This window comes from Perissodus microlepis, chromosome 7 (assembly GCF_051167445.1).
Source record: "Perissodus microlepis isolate ML-2025 ecotype Zambia chromosome 7, ASM5116744v1, whole genome shotgun sequence".
Taxonomy (NCBI): domain Eukaryota; kingdom Metazoa; phylum Chordata; class Actinopteri; order Cichliformes; family Cichlidae; genus Perissodus; species Perissodus microlepis.
The window spans coordinates 55754597-55774619 of record NC_140467.1 but is presented as its reverse complement, the minus strand read 5'-3'; the positions used below and the strand labels follow the sequence as shown (position 1 = coordinate 55774619).

Here is a 20023-nt window from a genome sequence, read left to right as displayed (position 1 = left end):
TGTAGGTGTTTGATGGAGAGTTGCGGTTAGTGAGAGTTTGGAGACAGTTTGGAGGTTTATGAGAGTGAGGAGAGAAAGTCAGGAGAGAATGGAGCCAGCTAAGAAGAGGAGGATGTCCTCCCATGTGTGGGAACATTTTGATCTTATTCCTCCCAACAAGGTATGTAAATTTCTACAGAAGATGTATTTTCATAATACTGATGGTGCAATACAATTTATGTTAAGCAGCTTTACTTTTGTACAAGGTGAAGTGTTTGCTATGTGCCAGGGAGCTGGGATATAACAACAACACCTCATCCATGCTTAGGCACTACAGAGCTTTGCATGAGAATAAGGGGAGCACCGATTGTGGAGCAAGACCAGGTGAGCCATCAAATGCCATGATAATATAGCATGCTGTAATGTTACTAAATGATATAACAATATTATACAGCTGTAATAAGGTACATGTGTGATATTTATATTTGTGCTTTGTCTTTATTGTCTTTCCTCAGGAGAACAATCTCAAATAGATGAAGACCTGGTTAGCATGGTGATTGAGGACTCCCAGCCATTTAGCATTGTGGAGGACAAAGGATTTAAAAGATTTGTTAAATCATTAAATCCTAGCTATGTTCTCCCCACTAAAAAGGCCATAAAAGCAGTGGAAATTTAGTTTTTACAGAGTAAAATGCGAACAGGCAGGACTGAGGCCTCAGTGTGTAGCTGTCCATACCTCAACGTTACAAAAGCACAACCACTGTCCACACCCCAACCACACCTCACCTCACAGTAAATGATCATTTCCATTTTAAGCATTTCCAAATAATCATTTTCCATACTGCCAGTATAAATATACACAGTGTACTGCCATCACTACAATATAGATGTTTTACACACTCCTTTTGTTATTGACATTTACAGGCTGTGTGCAAAAGGCCACACTCTTCAAATTCATGCCAACTAATATTTTTACGTCCAGTAGGTGTACTACTAGAGCAAATGAAGCTTCAAGAAGCTTTGCGCTGGGGTGAACCAATTGGATGAAAAGCTTCAGTGCTTCATGAAGCTTCATCTGCCCATCACTACTGTGGGATACCCTTTTTACTTCTTCTTCTTCTTCTTCTTCCTTCTTCTTCTTCGTCGTCGTTTTTTTTGGCAATTGGCAAACAACGATGTGGTGCATTACCGTCACCAAGTGCCTTGGAGTGTGGACAAGAATTCGCTCATACCAAATAATCAAAAAATAAATAAAAATGAAAATAAACAAAATGTAAAAATTGCCTTCCATATAAATAAGTCTGTTTTAGAAACTGAAATAAAGCAATACAACTTTCACAACTGGAGTTCCTTTGCAATAAATCCTTTATATCTAGCTTGTTTTTCTCCAGGATTTGGAATTAGTTGGCTTCTTCCTTCCTGATAATTTTGTCAGTGCAACAGACCATGTTCAGTGGTTTCAGTAATTCCACAGTAACTACATTTCCCTGTTTGATGTTTCCCTATAATGAATAGTGAGCTGTTTAACCCAGCGTGTCCAAATCTGAATCGAGATATAATTGTCTCTTCTCTCCTGGTTCTCCCTGTGCTTCTCATGTTCCCTGTCTCCCTCCTCCTCTCACTGCTTTTGCCATCTTTCCCTCATTTTCTGTTTTACATGCTCTTCATTTCAGCTTTACTAATACTGATATTTAAATCAACTGGATCTCCTTTAGCAGCCTTCTTTGCAATTTTATCTGTCACCTCATTGCCAATAACACCATAATATGCTGGTATCCATACGAATTTAATTGTCAGTCCCATCATATTTAATCTCAATTAAAATGTCTGGTATTTCTACACCAATATATCATTAATCATTCTCTCTATTATTTTTGCATATTTTAGAAGTCAGTGCTATTGGTCTATAATTATCTGGTTTTGTTTCATCTTTCCCTGGTTTGCATATCGGGACCTTCCCTAACAGGAAACCCTGGATGACCATGGAGGTCTAAACAACAAAACAAAAAACTGCCCACTTGATGGAAAAATGCACCATGTCGACCATGGAAGAGGGGGAAGTTTTAGGAGTGACGGCAACAGAGAGAGAGGGAGAGAGAGAAAGAAAGACAGCAGAAAAAGAGAGAGATCGAGTTTTGAGAGATTTGTGATGTTTAGTGTGTTTGGAGTGTGTAGTTAGTGTGTAGTGTTGTGGATAGTTTTGTGTTGTGTGTCAGAACAATGAGGCGACTGCTGTCTCCAGGTAAAAAACAGGAGTGATACACCTGCTGCTGTCAGACCTGCAGGTATCAGGCTGTGATGTTCTCCTTTATAGTGGACAGAAATATTTGGAGTGGCACAAATAATTTGTGTGACATCTTATTGAATGCAGAACAGCTGATTGTTCTGTAAATAGTTTGAAATGGTTATTTAAAAAAGGGTAAAAGGTAAATGGATGCAAATAACTTTGTTGTTTGCAAAACTTGTGCATACAACTTTAAAATTGACAATTTATATTTGCATTTAAAGTCATGAAATATGATTCATTAAACATGTTTGTGGTTGTTACAGTAAAAATATAACCTTTTCTACTCTGATTTTATGTTTTTTGTCTGATTTTAGATCAATTGTGTTAATACAGTATGTCAAAATGAAAACCCAACTGTAAATTCAGACATGTGAGGTTGTGCTGAAAAGGATGATACCAAACAAGGCAAAGTAAATAGTTTTTAAAGGTCAAATGTAGAGGAAACATTAAAAGTAGTCAAAAATGGCCAATTATACCCTGGACCCCAGAGGGTTAAACATTTTTTTTTAAGTAACGCAATAGTTACTTTTCAAGTAATTAATTACTTTTAGAATCTTGTAACTCAGTTACTAACTCAGTTACTTTTTTGAAGAAGTAACTAGTAACTATAATTAATTACATTTTCAAAGTAACTTGCCCAACACTGCAGATGACACAACCATGGCAGGTAGGGCGGCAATGATTCATCGAGTAATTCAAATAATTAGATTATAAAAAATGCAATACTTTGTTTAATGCACACCTCTGTAGCACGTTAATGTATTAAATGACATAAACCCAAGTGTTTCACATTTGCAACAAAGAAACCAGACAAAGACAAAGTGGATGAGCAGCTGGTACACTCTCCACTTGTCTCAGAAATGTGAAAGTTTTACACATTAAGCACTATTGCCAAAAGTAACATTGCTATGGTTACTATCCTGACTTTGTTTGTTTAAGCATTACGTTGCTGTCAAAATCAAATATACAGCAGATTAAATCAAAAATTCAGTCAAATGGTTCTTTAATCTGAGGTCATGGTTCTCAGCCGGAAAAGGGTGGAGTGCCCACTCCGGGTCGGGGATGAGTTCCTGCCCCAAGTGGAGGAGTTCAAGTATCTCGGGGTCTTGTTCGCGAGTGATGGGAGAAGGGAGCTGGGGATCAACAGACGGATTGGTGCACTGGTCCGTCGTGGTGAAGAGGGAGCTGAGTGTAAAAGCGAAGCTCTCAATTTACCGGTCGATCTACGTCCCTACCCTCACCTATGGCCACGAACTGTGGGTAGTGACCGAAAGAACGAGATCGCGGATACAAGCGGAGGAAATGAGCTTCCTCTGAAGGGTGGCTGGCCTCTCCCTTAGAGATAGGGTGAGAGGCTCAGCCATCCGGGAGGGGCTCAGAGTAGAGCTGCTGCTCTTCCACATCGAAAGGAGCCAGCTGAGGTGGTTCGGGCATTTGACAAGGATGCCTCCTGGGCACCTCCTGGGTGAGGTGTTCCGGGCATGTCCCACCGGGAGGAGGCCCCGGGGCAGACCCAGGACACGCTGGAGAGATTATATCTCTCGGCTGGCCTGAGAACGCCTTGGTGTTCCCCCAGATAAGCTGGAGGAGGTGGCTGGGGAGAGGGAGGTCTGGGCTTCTCTGCTTAGGCTGCTGCCCCCGCGACCGGGCCCCGGATAAAGCGGAAGAAGATGGATGGATGGATAGTTCTTTATATTTTATCATGTTGCAGATTTAGCTCATTTGCTCTGAGTCTTCATGTAGGTCAGTTGTAGAAAAGTGCCCGCCCAGAATTTCCTGACTTTTCGAGTACCGATTATGTCATGTCTGATATCACTATGGTAAACCAAGTGGAGGGGTGTTTCTTACCTGTTTTTTAATACAAGTGTCAATGCTTCAGAAACCTTTATTTGGCCATCACTATCAAAATGTTTGCTGAGTATGTTTACCTGCCACCTTCCTTGACACTGGAGTCAGACTACTTTACATATGGTGGCAATGGTGACAGTAATGCAGAAAGGGGCTAGACAAAAAAGCACCAAGCGCCAATAGATTTTGTGAGGGATGAGCCTCCAGATGTCAGTCAGCTAGAGACAGTAGAGCAAGAGCCAGCCATTGAACCACATAAACCTTACTTAACTTTCTAACCTCCTGCGTGGCTTTATGAGGAAGCAAAATGACAGAAAGGCACGATGGGAACTGGATAGAAGAGTGTTGGTAAAAAAGATTCAGCACAGTTCACTCAGCTCCAGCAGGAAGTGCCATCAGAACGCAGAGAGCACCATCTGCATTTGGAAGGTGCAACCGAAATACATCTGAGTCCAACTTTGGAGCATCCTGCACTGACTCAGACAGAACCTAATTTCATCAAAGCCATTACAGCAGCACTACAGTCTTCCAGTTTAACGAGACAGTCTGTTTGGAAAGGTCCTAAAATGTAGCCTTATAATGAGGATGAAGACAGTGAACATTCCCTAAGAACTTTTGAAAGGATTCCAAGTGGATGTCAGTAGCCACTGCAAGACTACAATGTGCTCCCCTTCTCACTGGTGAGGCATGAGCTGCTTTTGTAGCCATGGACATTGGTCAGATTATGGATTATGTAAAGGTGAAGAAGGCTGTTCTTGAAAAATTTGAAATACGTACGGAGACTTACAGACTCAGATTTCACTGCACTAGGCTGGAGGATAGCGAGGCACCTAAAGAGTTGAAAACAGAGATGAGAGATCTGTATGACAAGTGGATAGTTCCAAAAGAAAGGTGAAAGAGAACCTCACAGCACGAGCATACTCCCAATGTATTATAAGACTGTGCTGTCAAGGAGTCAAACAATGGGAGACCACACCATTGTAGAAACAGAAAAAAACACAAAAAGATGTTCAAAGCACCACCTTGGTAGCCTGATATCACACAGATGCTGTCAACTGAGCTCTGTAGAATGGGCAGTCATAATGAAGCAGTTCATTTCAAGCTGCTCTTCACACAGCTTTTGCTTTTAGCTACAAGAAGACACCAAATATAGGACTATGTTGACGAGCTTCAAGTAATGAACCCTTTTTCAATACACGCTTCAGAAAGCTTCATTTGGGCCATGACTACTATGTCACATGGTGCTTTATATTTTATATGTTGCAGATTTAACTCATTTGTAGGGATGGGAAGGTTGAAACAGACGTTTCTGTATCGAGCTGTATCGAGCTTCAGAAGCACAGATGTTTTGAAACACTGCTCCGAAGTGTGATTCAAAACATGTGACCACTTTACCCCAGTTTCAACTGGGGCATACCTGCTGCTTCTAGGCATTTCCAGGTGCAAGGATTCGCTTTTTCCTTTTTATTTACCAGAGTCTTTTGAACTGGGCCTTGTAATCACTGAATTAATGCAAACCGCAGTTTGTTTTACGCAGCAAAAAATCTGCAGTAAGCCTCCAGAAGTTGCATTAAAATATGGAGATTTCAGATTACAGATATACTAGACTGATTAAATCATACAACTTGCGGAAAAAGTAATGATAATTTCTATGTAAAGTACCTATGAGCGACTGGATGTGATCGTTATGTCCAGTATGGCGGACAGCTCTTAAGCGACATGCACATGACATCATGTGCAAAACCTCTATAACAGCATGGTACGCTGACTGCACAGAGAACCACAAGAAATCCCTCAAACGAGTAATAAGAACTGCTGAAAGACATAATTGGACTCCCTCTGCCCTCACTGGATGTTCTTTTCATGACCTGCTGCCTCTGCAAACAATATTGTTCAGGACAAAACACATTCTGGGAACTAATTCGTTTTTACCGTGCACCAGGTTGCAAAACAGTTTTATTTGCCCAGTACCATTACAAAACTGAACTGACTCTACCTCTCGTGGAGTCTTCCCTTGCCCAGAACAACTGCAATGTTCTAAGTATTATTTTATAACTTGGATTAAATTTAGTTAAAAATTAAGTATTTAAACTTTTGTGTAAATAGATCTGTGTGAATGTGGGTGCTGATCTAGAGGATGCACAAGCCAATTTTGTTGTGCTGTAGTTTTTATCACACTGTGCAATGACAGTAAAGGTGATTCTGACTCTGAAAGTCAGTGCAAGCTATTTTGTAAACCCATTGCTTTATTTACTATGAATAATACCTTCTAGTTACTTTATTTTTAATTATCCGTATTCCTGGTATTAATTTGTGTAAAATTCAATTACCACTTCTTCTTCTATACTGCATTTATATCTATTCTTGTATTTTAAGATTTGAGAATAAACTGAATACTGTCGAGTCTTTTTAAAAAATTTAAAAATCCATGCCAATAAAAGAAATCTAAAAATAGTGCAACTATATAACAGGACTAGAGATGGCATGATACCACTTTTTTATGTCCGATATCGATACCGATATCATAAATTTGGATATCGGCCGATACCGATATGAATCTGATATAGTGTTTTTTTAATCAATAAAACTGTTTTTTTAATATCTTGCTGCATTTTGTATAAGTTCATACTTAAGTTTAAAAACAAACAAACACTAAAGCTATTCTGTTATACCTGTACGCAAAAAATACACTGCACCCAAAATATTTCATAGTTCAGCAATACTAATCAATCTAATAAACTTAAACCTACTCCATCCTCCCTATTCTGGTATTTTAAAGAGTAAGCAACCTAACTAATAGGGTTGCAAACTCCCAGCAAAAAAAAAAAAATAGGGAACCGCCCCACCTCATGATGCTTAATCGATGTAATCAACTTTAATTTGATGCAGGGTGAAAAAAAATGCACAGAAATCAATTCTTTTTCAAGAATAATTAAATAGATTCAACATCTTTCTTCAACAGAACTGCAGACTGCACAGATGGTACCTTCCCAAAGGAAAAAGTACTATAGCTTACTAGGGTATATTAGACTTAATAGTTACTATATACAGTAATGGACTTCTATACATTTTACATCAGATTAAAACTTTGGGTGTAAGATTCAGATAATTATTTATTAAAAGCTAGATATTTTAAATGAGAATAAGAAAGAAAAGTATGTCTTTGTGCCCCCCTTTTCCCTGTTCATGCCCTATTGGCCCCCCTGGCTAAACTTTGCTAGATCCGCCCCTGCACAGTTACCAGCCGTCAGCTGCCTAGAAAAGGATCCTGGTGTAGAAAGTAATATTAAATAAATTCTAACAACAGATTATCAAGCTGTTGTTCAGCTGCTGGTTTCCTCTTTCTGGCGGGAAGTGGGCGATAAACAAAGAAGAGAGATGGACTCGTGACAGAAAAGCCGATCAGCTGATCATTGATCAGTTTCATGTTGGATTGAAGTAGCAGCAAGAAGAGCCATATTAAAGCTGGAATGCTTTACAAACATTCAGAGATGAACTTACACACTTGCTTTACTTCTCTCTGGGATAACTTCCTCGGAGATAAAATGCCGGTTTGGTAGCAAGGCTCCAAATGCTCAACCAGACCGCTGACAGGTCTTGCAGGCCACAGCCGCTCTATCACGTGAGGCATACTGCTCCGACGTGCTACGGTTATGCCATGTCGCAAGTTTTGTGAGCTGTTTTTGTGATATTTAATGGATCGGATTACATTTTTTTATTTCTCTCCGATATCCGATCCAGTAATTTAGGTCAGTATCGGACTGATACCGATACGTAATATCGGATCGGTCCATCTCTAAACAGGACCCTCAATTGCAGTGTTAAATCTAGCATATCAAAATTGCCTACGCTTCATATATTTCTGTTACAACATCATCCGAACATTTTTCTGAAAAATGAATAAAGATAGTCTAGGCAGGAAGGGTTAGGTTTTTCACAACATGTTTATTTTTAGCACCATAAAAAGTCACTTAATGTTGTCCAGTGTGTTTGCTCTCATTCTGTCTTTCCTCTGGGATGGAGCGATGATGTGGAGATAAAGGAAAGCACTGGAGACTGGAGAAAGGGCTTGTTTGGAGAGATAAAAAGCTGAGAGGGCTGCATGGCTGCAACAGCACCGGGCAGCCAGCAGATGTCATTCACTTGCTGGCGGAGGTGAAGGTGAAGCATCCTCTCTGGTGGAACTGCATGTCCCTGATGCGGCGCATGGACTGGATCTGGGGCTGGAAGGCGCAGAAGTCATTGTAGTGTCTGTAGTCACCGCACTCAAACAGGTACTGGTAGCCTCTGTATCCAGGGTACTGGTAACCCACCCACCTGAGAGAGACATGATAAGGTAAAGGTCATGGTTGTGTGTTTATTATAGGATGTCCATGTAGTGTACTACTGGCTGATATCCATACAAATAAAAAAAATGGTATATGACATTATAGGGTTATGATAGAGAATATAAGATATAATATAATAGAGAATAAGACAGTTATAATGTCCTAAGAAGTTTAATGTTTACTGTTGAAGTTCTTGTGGTGAAAAGATTCTACTGATCACCTAGGAGACACCAGAAGTGAATTAGGAGGTCTGGAGGTCATTGGAGATACCAAGTCTTAATGAGGTTTTCTGATGAGTCCATAGGGGAGTTCTAGAAATGCTTAAGTTAAGGGTTAAGTGGACATTTAGGAGCTTGAAGAGTTCGGATAAGGAGGTTCAGTTAGTCGTCAGTGAGGTTCCTGGTTCTCCTTCCAGGGATCTCTTAAAGGATTCTGAGTTTCTTTTTAGGAGAACCTGGGGTTCTTTTACAACGTTTTAGTTGTCTGACAGAATGTTCTGGAAGTCCTTCAAGGGGTTGCAGTGGTAACTAGGAGATTCTGAGTTCCCCTGAAGTGGATTTATGGGAGCATTACCAACTCCAATAATGAAGAATTCAATTTGTGAATGTTCTGGTCAGGATGGCATTTATCTAATCCAGAGAGTACATGCTTTCAAGGTGTATGATAAAGGCACTGAAGCTGTTCTGGAGGCTTTCGGTCAGCAATACAAATGAACAGATTTGTATTGGCGACTTAGAGGACATAATGAAATGAAGCAAATTTTCTGGCTAAAAAAAGATTTGTAGACAAAAGGACAAGCCTTTTAATGACATCTCATCCCACTTGTTATTTGTAGTATAATCCAACAAGTCTGTGGAATCCTCGGAGGTGTGTCTGAAACCATGTTGGCAGTCCATTTTATATATGGAAAATGTACTTTTTACTATAGTAATATGATGTACTACAAAACTGACTTCCACAGTGTGTTCACAGGCCTTAACACAGGCCTGCATGTTGATGATATTCGTGATACTCTGCTAATTTGTGTTTTGTTTTGGGAGAGAGCACAAGTACTAAACGTGTCTACTCACGCTCCTCCTGGCACCCTCACGCTGCCCACTCTGTCGCAGAAGCCATGCGCCCAGAGTGTGGGCACATCGTCCTCCTGGATCTCCATCTTGTTGCCCTTGAAGTCAGAGAGCTCATACAGGCAGATCTTGTGCTCCATGCTGTCCTGTAGGTAGGAAAGGAAGAATAAAATGTAGTCTCTATACAACATACATTACATGTGCATTCTCTGCTTTTTCATTCATTGCATTTTGTAAGAAATTGTCTGTGGGTGGCAATGTTGAACTGCTTCCATGAGCAGTTAGTGGAATCCATGAATGGATTTTGTGCTAAATTAGGGGCCAAAGCCTGTGAAAAATATTGTTGATTTTTTTTCTTTAGAAACTGTGTTGATAGTCACTTAACCTTTTCAGTGCTTTTTCAAGCATATATGTCAAACTTTTTCCTGGTTCCAGTTCGTCATATTTGCTGATTTGCTGCTTTTCTTTTCTGTAAGTTTAGCTCTGGACTGTTAGTCAGTCAAAACGTAGGGTCTGAGAATTTAGAATCACTATATTCTAACATTTTATGAAAAACAAACGAAGAAAACAGCTCATTTTACCATTCGGATGGGCCTGAGGGACATGAGGCAGTCGCTGCGGTAGGAGTTGCTCCAGGTATCCCAGCGAGGATACTCTCCCTTCTCCAGGATGAACATCTCCCCACGGAAGTTAGTCTGCTCAAAGGCAACAAAGCTGGAGAACGGGGGACACCATGGACAGGATTGGGGGGGCAAAAGGGTTAAGTGGGGAGGCACAGGAGAAGAATTGGAAGAAAGATAAAAGTGACATATACATGAATAGAGAAGATATGCAGGCAGCTGCTTAAATCAAGTGTGTGTGTGTGTATTCACTTACGGGCCACACTCCACAATGATACTACGCACTCTATCCATGCCACGGTCACACACGTTCATACACTCATTCTGGACCTCCATCATCCTGCCCTGGAAGTTCTCCTGGTCGAACAGCATGATCTGCACAGAGGACACATAGAGTCATGGCTGTTTCTTTACACTATGTTTATAGCTTTAGTTCATGTGGAAGGTTTAAAACAAATTTTGGATTTGGAATCATTTTTGGATGGAGCATGAAAAAAAAGGCAACTTCTTAAACTGTAATTTCCCCTTTAAAGTCATCAGCACTGACTGAACTTACTAATTACTTAGATTTCCAAAACGACCTTATACTTTAGAAACATGTCACTTTTAACGTGGCTACGTGTAAAATGATGCCAGTATTAAAGATTATGAGCTTACAAATATACATTATTTTTCACTAGACTATAGTATATGAGGTCATTTAATTTTTGCTCCATCTCAGAGACATTTCTTAAGCCCTGTGATGCGGTGGCTTTCACAGAAAGAGTCTAAAGTACATAGGTACTCACATCAGAAAGAATAGCCTCAATACATTTTGGATAAAAAAATTTTTTGTACTGCTCAAAGCATCAGTATCTAAATTCAAAGTGGTTATTTTTGGTCTTTTAACCAAGTTTCTTGCTGTTCTATATCATTCACCTCCATAGTATCTGAAATTCTAATGTCTAATTCAAACCTTCAGTAAATAAACATATAACTGCCCTGCTAGATGAAACACATGGGACAACATGCAGTCTACTTTCTTTGCCCTTTAGGAAAAAATAAAATGCACACATTCTGTCTCTGCAATGACTCACTCTGAAGGATCCCATGCCAGGCTCGCCGGTCTTGGTGGCCTTGCTGGAGGCAGCTGGAGCTGGGGCTCCCTTGTCCTTGGCATCAGTGCCCTGGCTGGAGGCGGACTTGGCAGTCTGAGACATGGTGAGGGGCTTCAGGAGAGTCTGGGTGAGAGATGGAGGAAGACAAGGGGATGAACAGAAATAGAGGTGTAAATCAAAGTGACAGGGTTTCAGAGGAGAAAGTGAAAGGGAAGGAGAAGTGAGGTTAAATGTGGCCCAGGCAAGGTGTCAACATAGACAGAGGGTTGGTAGGCAGAAGTGTTTGGAGGGTTTTGGACTAGTAGCACAAGTCTGAAGTTTATGTTGGAGGTTCATTTGGGTGTTGTTTTGGCCTTTCCCCGGGACGGTGGAGTTTAAGCTGGGAGCGGTGGGCAGGGAGTGGGCCCTGGCTCTGGATGTGTGGGTGTCCTACTGTACCATGATGGATGCTCTGGCCTGTATGTCTGCGTCTGTGTGTGCTTACCTGCGTCAGTATAGCTTGCAGTGCCGTATGAGGGAGGCTAGCTCGTGCTGGTCCCTTCAACGCTCAACCCAAGCTTTTATACTCTGGCAAAGGCCAAACGTAGAGGCTCACAGCACAATAGAAAGCCTCTCGTCATCACTGTTGGCCTGGACCAAAGCCAGCAGGTCATCGCATAGCCTGGAAACACTGCTGGCCCCTCAGGCCTGCCTGTAAGCATTTTGCTGTCAAAGGAAACCACTGACACAGCATTCTTTGCTGTGTGTTGGGCTGGTAGGCCTGTGAGCTGTAGTCGCATGTAGAGTTGAGGAATGCAAAGGTCCACAGGACACAAAGAGGTAATCCACACTCTCTGTCACATACACAGAAAAGGCACACACACAAACACAAATACAACATATTCTTTAACTCAGACTTTCTACTTTAAATCACCGCCATTTCTTGATTTTAGAGATTCACCACAACAGAAACAGACAGAAAACAAAAAAAAAAATGCAGGGATCTATTCGTTCATGTTGATCTTCTATGTGTTCTCCATACAAAGACTCAAACAGCATTTCAAATGAAGTGTTTTGGTTTTTTGGACATTTTGCTGTTTAAACATTATTAAACTTTAAGATAATTGAGTTACTGGAGATTCTCTTTCTCCCACTGACATTCAGGTTCACCAGAGCTGTTCCACTAAATGCTTTGGCACTGCACTAACACTTACTACTGATATCTACGTCTAGTTCTGGCTAGTGTTAGCCAACTACTTAACAGATGATAAACACATTCATATCGCAAAAGCATCTTTCCAATCAACATCAGGTTTGGCATCTGACATTTTCCAAAACCAGCATCATGTTTGTTTAGCCAGATATTAAATCTTTAATTCTTGTACCAGAAACCAAAGACAATTTGTGCTACTCAACACAGGACAGTGTTTTCTTGTTGTTGTTTACAGGACACAATAATCGTATATCACAGTAACAATCATCATCATCATCATCATATACAATATATAATGTATTCTTATATAGGTAAGGAAAGAGCCAGAACTTGAGTTTTTGTTCTGTGCGCGCTGTTTTTTGTAGCTTCTCATGTGTAACACTCTGAATGTCCAGACATCTTCCTTTCTCTGTCAGTTTCTCTCTGCAGTGTCCATGCTAAGATGTTTTTGTGGAGAACCTGCTGATAAATTTGGGCTTTGACAGCAATTTTACACTTTTATTATGAATCCAGTGCCCGTGTAAAGCAGGTGTTTGTCAAAGAGCAGCAGTATGGGCAGCATTTTTTCAGCTATTCTGTGGTATCGTGTTAAATCAACAGTAGAAATGTAAATCAATGCAATGGGATGAGCCAAGTAGGGTAGAAGCCTGGGTTTTACTAGCCTCACCCCAACCTAACACTTTACATTTTATCCATGAACTACAGTACTGTCATTACAGCCGGTACATTTAAAAGATAAAGGGGGCGTATGCAGCATGTTCACTTCCTTTAACTTTGCTAGGATAATATTGAGTAGTTCTTGACTGGTGGGTAATCTGGACAAAAAAGCACTGCCACACAGCGGTGCATGAGAATTCCTCCTGGTCGTCTTCAGAGGTTGAATAAAGGTCATTGTTGGTGGTAATAATTATGGGATTATGGCGAATGGATTATGTGTGGATTATATCACTTCAGCTGAGATCATTTCCACGATGGAAGCAGGATTAAATTGCGTTTGATATGTGAACTAATCCTGCAGTGTAATCTGGGTGGCTTCCATGCTGTGATTATATTTGTTGTAATTTCTGCTGCCCTCTTGGTCAGGTCTTTCCTGAGAAAGGGATTTTTAATCTTAGTCAGACTTTTTCCTGATATTTCAGAATGCTACACAGACATGGTTTCATTTGTAAGAAAGAAAAGTCACCAGCATTTTTAGCAGAGTAACTGATAAAGACAACAGGAGACTGACATTAGTGAGTATTCAGACAGCAGGATGGAGTATGTGGAGTTTAGTTGAAATAAATGTGTTTGGGGTAATAAACGAACATGTCACTAAATGGACATTGTCTTGACTGTGGTCTTTTTTTCATACAGAAGAAAAGAGTGGTGCAGTGCTTACTGTAAACAAAATACACTATTGCTGTGATTCAGTCCCATTATGGAGACTTTACATCTTTTCATCTAGCCTCACATATCTGATCCTACTTGGTAGGGCTGACTTTAAACATTTTAACATCAAGTGGGAAAAATAATGTTAAAGACTGCACCAAAAGCAAGTGCATCTTCATAGATCCACAATGCAGAAGTTTCAAATGCAGAAGTAAGGAGCATTAAAAAGCCGGTTTACAGTCTGGTACAAAAAGCAGAAACTTTCACTACTTCAGGCTTGCTGTGTGTTATGGCACACACATGAAGCTTGAGTGAAATTCTAGTATTTTATTAGTCTCTTACTACTAACAGGTATGTGTACCTGTGTGTTACACCTGTACCTTTTGCCAGTGAAGCTGACAACATAGCATAGCACACTTTAATTTAAATATTGTAACCAAAGAGATTCGTTCCTTTAATAGTTAGAACAAACCATTGTGTGAGCGTTCCTCACTAATGATAGCTAATGCTAGTGCTGCTGACATCATTAGGAGGAAATAAAAGAGAGCAAGCGCTTATATCTGTGACTTCATTTTATGATGATAATGATTTTGATGATGATACTTGCCAAGTCTGAAGAAGATTGGATGAGTGGTTCTCACTGCTTTACACTTTTAGGCAGAAAACACACATGGACTTTTAAATGCATTGACCACTGTCATTTTTATCTTCTGACACTGCCACAAAATGTCCTGCCAAATGAAAGGAACCTGTTGATTTTGACCAGGCCTTGGCTCTTTCATTCTTGTTGGTCAATTTTCTGATGACTGCCAGGGGTCTCAGGAGTCCTCCCCGGCTTTCTCAAGAAGAAAATATTTAGTCTGTGTTTCAGAGGGGTTCATCATTATCATGGATGATTACACAATTCCCCTGGTAAGTGAACATTGTCCTTGTAATGTAAGATGAATCAGATCAGTTTTTTCTTGTGTTGTGAAAAAAAAAAAATCTGATGAGGAAACCTGTTTGATATTTTTGAAATTTGACTCTTTTCAGGCAGGAAACATTTTGGTCTCTGTTCAAAAAGTTGATTCTGTTAATCTGGACGTAGTGTTTTCAGTGGGAGAAATGTTTTGTCACTCTTATAAGTGACTTCTTTATTCTCAACTGACTGCAGGTTTCCCCAACCTTAATGATCGTGAAACTGACCTCACAGCCCATTGTTAGTCCATGGTGCTAGTTTCAGTTATTATACAAAAGCACTGTTTATAAGGATGGGGAAAAAAGTCACTTGGATGAGAGATGAAACATTTCCCCACTGATACATCCAGATGAACAGGATCAACTTTTTGGGATTTGCTGGATCTGGATGATTGAACGTTCATTGAGACTTTTGGTCTCTCTGAACTACAATTTCTGTTTTGATTTCAGAGAAATGAACTTTGATTAAGCCAGGCTTGTATATGAAGATCTTAGGCAGTGAATTATGTCTAAAAGTTGCAGATAAGCTGAAATTCCTTTAGGCTCACTGGAAATAAGGACAAATTTGTGCTGTCCATGCGAGTGCCTCTGCGCTCCTGTTTACAAGTGGTTGATTATGTAAGCACTTAAACACACACACACACACACACACACACACAAGACACTCACTAACACACAAGTCCTAGCTAGTGTATTACACTACAGCATGCAGGTTAAACCTGTTTTTACTATTGAGGGCTTTTTTTAATTTTTTCATTAAACTGTTGAACATTTCGTAAAAACAAGGAGTTGTTACTGTAATTATGAATATGATAAAAAAAAATAAAACACACAAAGAAAGAGCGCTGCTATGATCTGTGTGATCAACCATGTATTCTTGCTAGAACACTTCAAATGATCAGATTTGAGACGTGGAGACGTGTTTCATGTTAGAAAGCATTCTGGTGTAAGTATTAGTGTTTGCCATAATTGGATGAATGACTTCCTCTGTACTGGTTAGATTTCTCACTGCACACATTGGAGGCTTTCATAAGAATACTATCTGCACTGAAAATCTGCCTTGACACATGCATGAGATTGCTTTTTTCTGTTTTTTTTTTTTCACCTGAAAGTGACATCAAAGCGACTGAAAACAGATTTCATATAATGATCTTGCAAATAAAAATCCTTTGTTATAACCGTTTTAAAAACTTGAGGTCTTTTGCCTTAAGACTTAGCTTTAGGCTAAATAAGCTATATATCAGACAGAGCCATCTAGTACTCTTCCTATTTTCTGACACTAAATTGCAAAAAAAAATCATATTCGTCGCAATTAGCCATCGCAATTAGTGCTTTAACTCTGGTACCAACCTTTTTTATTAGATATAACGAATTAAGGTCTTTATGTCCCATACTAAAATCGGATCTTGCGATTCTCTTAACTTTCTTTCTTTTCTACTATTTTCAAACATATTGTGGGAAAAAAAAACATCCTCTGAGTCACCATCAACGCTTCACTGCTATTACCAACATGAACAGGCATGCACACAGAGCTCATTCTGTCTGTGTGTGTTGGTCTCACATCATCAACAAATTCTAATGGTATGACAGGTCATTATTGTATTTGCAAATTTCACACGTTTAATGGCAAAAATGAAGCACCAGTTAACTGAAAAAATGACTGGTCTTTACTTGCAGACATAAATTAAAATAAAGAGTTAAAGAGCTTCCAGCTCCAGCTTTTTTCTCTTCCCTCTCTGATGCCGTTGTCTCTCAGTATTTTCTCAGCTTGCACTCTATGTTTCATTTCTTATATTCCTGGTCTCTGTGTCCACTGCCCCCAGTGATAATGTGGTGTCTGCACTTCTGGCCCTCCATAGATTAACGATGCTTTTGTCAGGTAGGGACAAAGAAAAGCCCCTCCCTGCTGCTGAGCCGGGGCTTTCAGCATGGACCCCTGCCAGGGGAGGCTTTAAAAGGGTGGGGGCGTGTGGCTCCTCTCACTCTCACGGCAGGACAACCCAAGGGCATCAAGCAAGGTGAGTTCCTGTCCCTCGCCCAGCCGCCACAGCCATCCAGCACGGTCAGCCAGGGTACCACAGCCAGGGTATAGCATCCCCCATATTCACACATCCATATCTACTCCCACTCCAAACACACACCATCCAGGCTCCACGGCTGAAATCACTGCACCCAGTGGCTGCGATGAACAGTGGTGATGATGGAACAATCTTAGAAATGGGCAGAAAAACTAGAAAGAGAGAGAAAAAAGTTAGAGTAGCCAAATGAAGCCTGTGGCCTCTGTGACCCTCTTCTGTTTGGTATCCAAACTATAAATAGACGCTGGTGCTTTCCATCTAGCAATTACAAATTCAGGCTGCTTCCAGTGTCCTGCCCATTATGTGTAAAGTACACACTGTACCTGCGACACAGACTTGTTTTTTCATAGGTCTGACAATAGAACCGATCTCCTGTTCTTCACTTTTTGGATTTCTGGTTCACACATCTGGTCTTTACTGGTTAGCTTCTGGCTAGTTTCTGCATCAGAATAAAATGACTGCTTACCTCTCAGAGTGTGTGGCTTCCCTGTTGTCACTGATGTCTATTCATTGTTAGCACTCGTGGATAAAATTCTTTCTTCCTTCTAGACAAGATGACTCACCATTGCACCAAGTTCTCCGGCCACTGGAAGGTGAGTCTGCAGATGGAAGAGCAGCTTTATTCATCAGCACCTTTGAATTTTCCCTCAGATGTGACCACGAGCTGCTTGTTGTAAAACGTCTCATACAGTTGAGCATCAGGGAGAGTACCCAATGAAGTCACACCACATTAGGACGCTATAAAGACTTCATTAGGATTGGAATATCACACAGTTGTGCATTAGGGCTTGTTAAAAGTGGTTTATCTCCCAGTTCAGAGCGATTAGCTTAGCTAATGTAGTTTTATATGTTTGAGGTGAGCTGCTGAAGTGATTTCAGACATCACACATCAAGTTTAAGTGGATGGTGTGTACAGCCATCAGCTGCATGTCCTTTTTCCCATTAGATCATTGTCTTCGATGAGGAATGCTTCCAGGGACGCCGCCATGAGTTCACCTCTGAGTGCTGCAACGTGATGGAGTTTGGCTTTGAGACCGTTCGCTCCCTCAGGGTGGAGAGTGGAGCGTGAGTAAACAGATATGTGCGCACAGATAGAGCAGTCTTACATGCAGCAGAAAACCATCATTAAGTGACATACGGTTAACATGACAGGATGTTATTAACCTCTGTATAAGTGGATTTAAGGACTTTTGGGATGATGGAATAATCTCTTTTTTTCTATGCTTCCTTCCAGCTGGGTGGGTTATGAGCATGCCTCCTATCAGGGACAGCAGTTTGTCCTGGAGCGGGGAGAGTACCCCCAGTGTGATGCTTTTGGAGGTAGCAATGCCTATCACATTGAGAGACTGACCTCCTTCAGACCCATTGCCTGTGCTGTAAGTTATCTCTCTGCTTTTTTTTCCACTGAAAAACCTCCACTGTGTGCGAATGCTGCTGTGACGGACAAATCAATAATGTAGACTTGCCTGACCTGAAAAACTACTCAAATGTATTCTTTCTTTACCTCCCCCACCTCCAGAACCACAGAGAGTGTCGTATGACTATCTATGAGCGTGAGAACTTCCTGGGCCGTAAGGGTGAGCTCAGCGACGATTACCCCTCCCTCCAGGCCATGGGTTGGTGCAACAATGAAGTTGGCTCTCTAAGGATCCATTCTGGAGCGTGAGTGTCCCCAGCTGCTTATTTGCCTCCTTATTTCCCCCTCCTCATCCTCTCAGCAGTTCAAAAAATAACCCTACTCAGATTTTCACAATATGCTTTGCAACATTTCACAACATTTGCATTTCCACGTCTGTCAATTCTCAACAGATTTGTCTGCTACCAGTATCCTGGTTATCGTGGATACCAATATATCATGGAGTGCGATCGTCACTGTGGGGAGTACAAACACTTCAGGGAGTTTGGCTCTCACTGCCAGACCCCTCAGATCCAGTCCATCCGCCGTATTCAGCAGTAATAACTTACACCAAACCCTTTCGAGCATGTGACCCTTCACCTTTGACCCCTGCTGCTTGCCCGTGCTAAATAAACTGTTTTTCTTAAACCTTACTGACTTCCACCAGTGTATGTGCTTATCATATGGACATACTAAATCACTTATACATCACACACTTGTGTTTTCCTCTGAATTGCGATCACCTCTGTATAATTCACATGACGGTGTACAGAGGTTACCTGCTAATAAGGGTGAATGTGAGGAAAAAAATGTCATTTAGAACCAAGTCTTTAGCTTATTATGTAAGTGCTCGATGTCAACCAGATTAATAAATGTGAACCAAACTGTAACAAATATTTGTAAGTCCTTTCACATATCTTTTTCTAAGATATGTGCTAATCAAACATTGCTGTCTTATTAAAGAAGAAGAAGCTGCTTTCCTTTGTGACAGTGGGCAGCCCCGTGTGTTTGATTTGGCAGAATCCCCCCTTCCTGGCACAACTCCAGGGGGGATTTGTGTCCACTACACTATGGAGGGACAAATGCTGCTGTCTTATTATCTTTGATAATTCAATAATCAGTTTTGATAAGTCAGTAATCACTAATGGTAAGTATTCCAATGTTTGAAATACAGTTTTAAACTTAAATTCACGAAAGCTATCAAGGAACTATGAAGAAGAAACTGTTGTGCTTTTATGCTCAAAATGTGCTTTAAAGATATCACCTGCAGTTGTCCTAGAGTCAGGCTTCACTATTGTATAATACCACACTTCACCACAAGAGCAGCGAATCACATTAACCTGTGGACTTTAACCAGACAGCTCATTAAAACATATTTTCATTTAGAATAACAGCCCAGAAAAGGCAACACCTCCCAGCACATGGGGGTGAAACACGGTCCTTTCAGCTGCTCTCAAAATTTCTATGTGGTTACCACAGCCCATTTAATTTATTCACCACATTTCAACACAAGAAAATTACACAACCTTCTGCCTATACATATGACAATGTGCAAAACTCAGAAATACAGTTGCATTTATTAGAATTATATACCGAGGAAAATAAAATAAAACGCTGGGACTTTTTCCCTCTGTTTGGCTTCAGTCTCATACACCTTGTCATTGTTTGGAAACTCCCAAAGATGTTTCCACTGGGGACCTTGACCACAGTGCTGCTGGAATTCATGCAAAATTTGCTGAAATAAGCAAGACCCTCTAAAAAGAGGCCTCGATGGCAGCGTGACATTCCAAACACGTTGTATATAGT

At 40.6% G+C, this 20023-nt stretch overlaps 2 protein-coding genes across 2 annotated transcripts; one reads left to right on the top strand and one right to left on the bottom strand.

The window, feature by feature from the left end:
* Window positions 1–8057: 8057 nt before the first annotated feature.
* On the bottom strand, window positions 8058–16544 carry crybb1 (crystallin, beta B1). Its single transcript, XM_084936116.1, has 5 exons — window positions 11206–16544; window positions 10386–10504; window positions 10091–10223; window positions 9513–9655; window positions 8058–8431 (listed from the first exon to the last, which is right to left on the bottom strand). The coding sequence occupies exons 1-5, from the start codon at window positions 11326–11328 to the stop codon at window positions 8254–8256; spliced, it is 696 nt and encodes a 231-aa protein (XP_084792242.1). The 5' UTR covers window positions 11329–16544; the 3' UTR covers window positions 8058–8253.
* A 132-nt stretch (window positions 16545–16676) lies between these two features.
* cryba4 (crystallin, beta A4) lies at window positions 16677–18835 on the top strand. Its single transcript, XM_084936117.1, has 6 exons — window positions 16677–16761; window positions 17371–17414; window positions 17768–17886; window positions 18056–18197; window positions 18341–18483; window positions 18631–18835. The coding sequence occupies exons 2-6, from the start codon at window positions 17376–17378 to the stop codon at window positions 18776–18778; spliced, it is 591 nt and encodes a 196-aa protein (XP_084792243.1). The 5' UTR covers window positions 16677–16761; window positions 17371–17375; the 3' UTR covers window positions 18779–18835.
* The last annotated feature ends 1188 nt before the right edge of the window (window positions 18836–20023 follow it).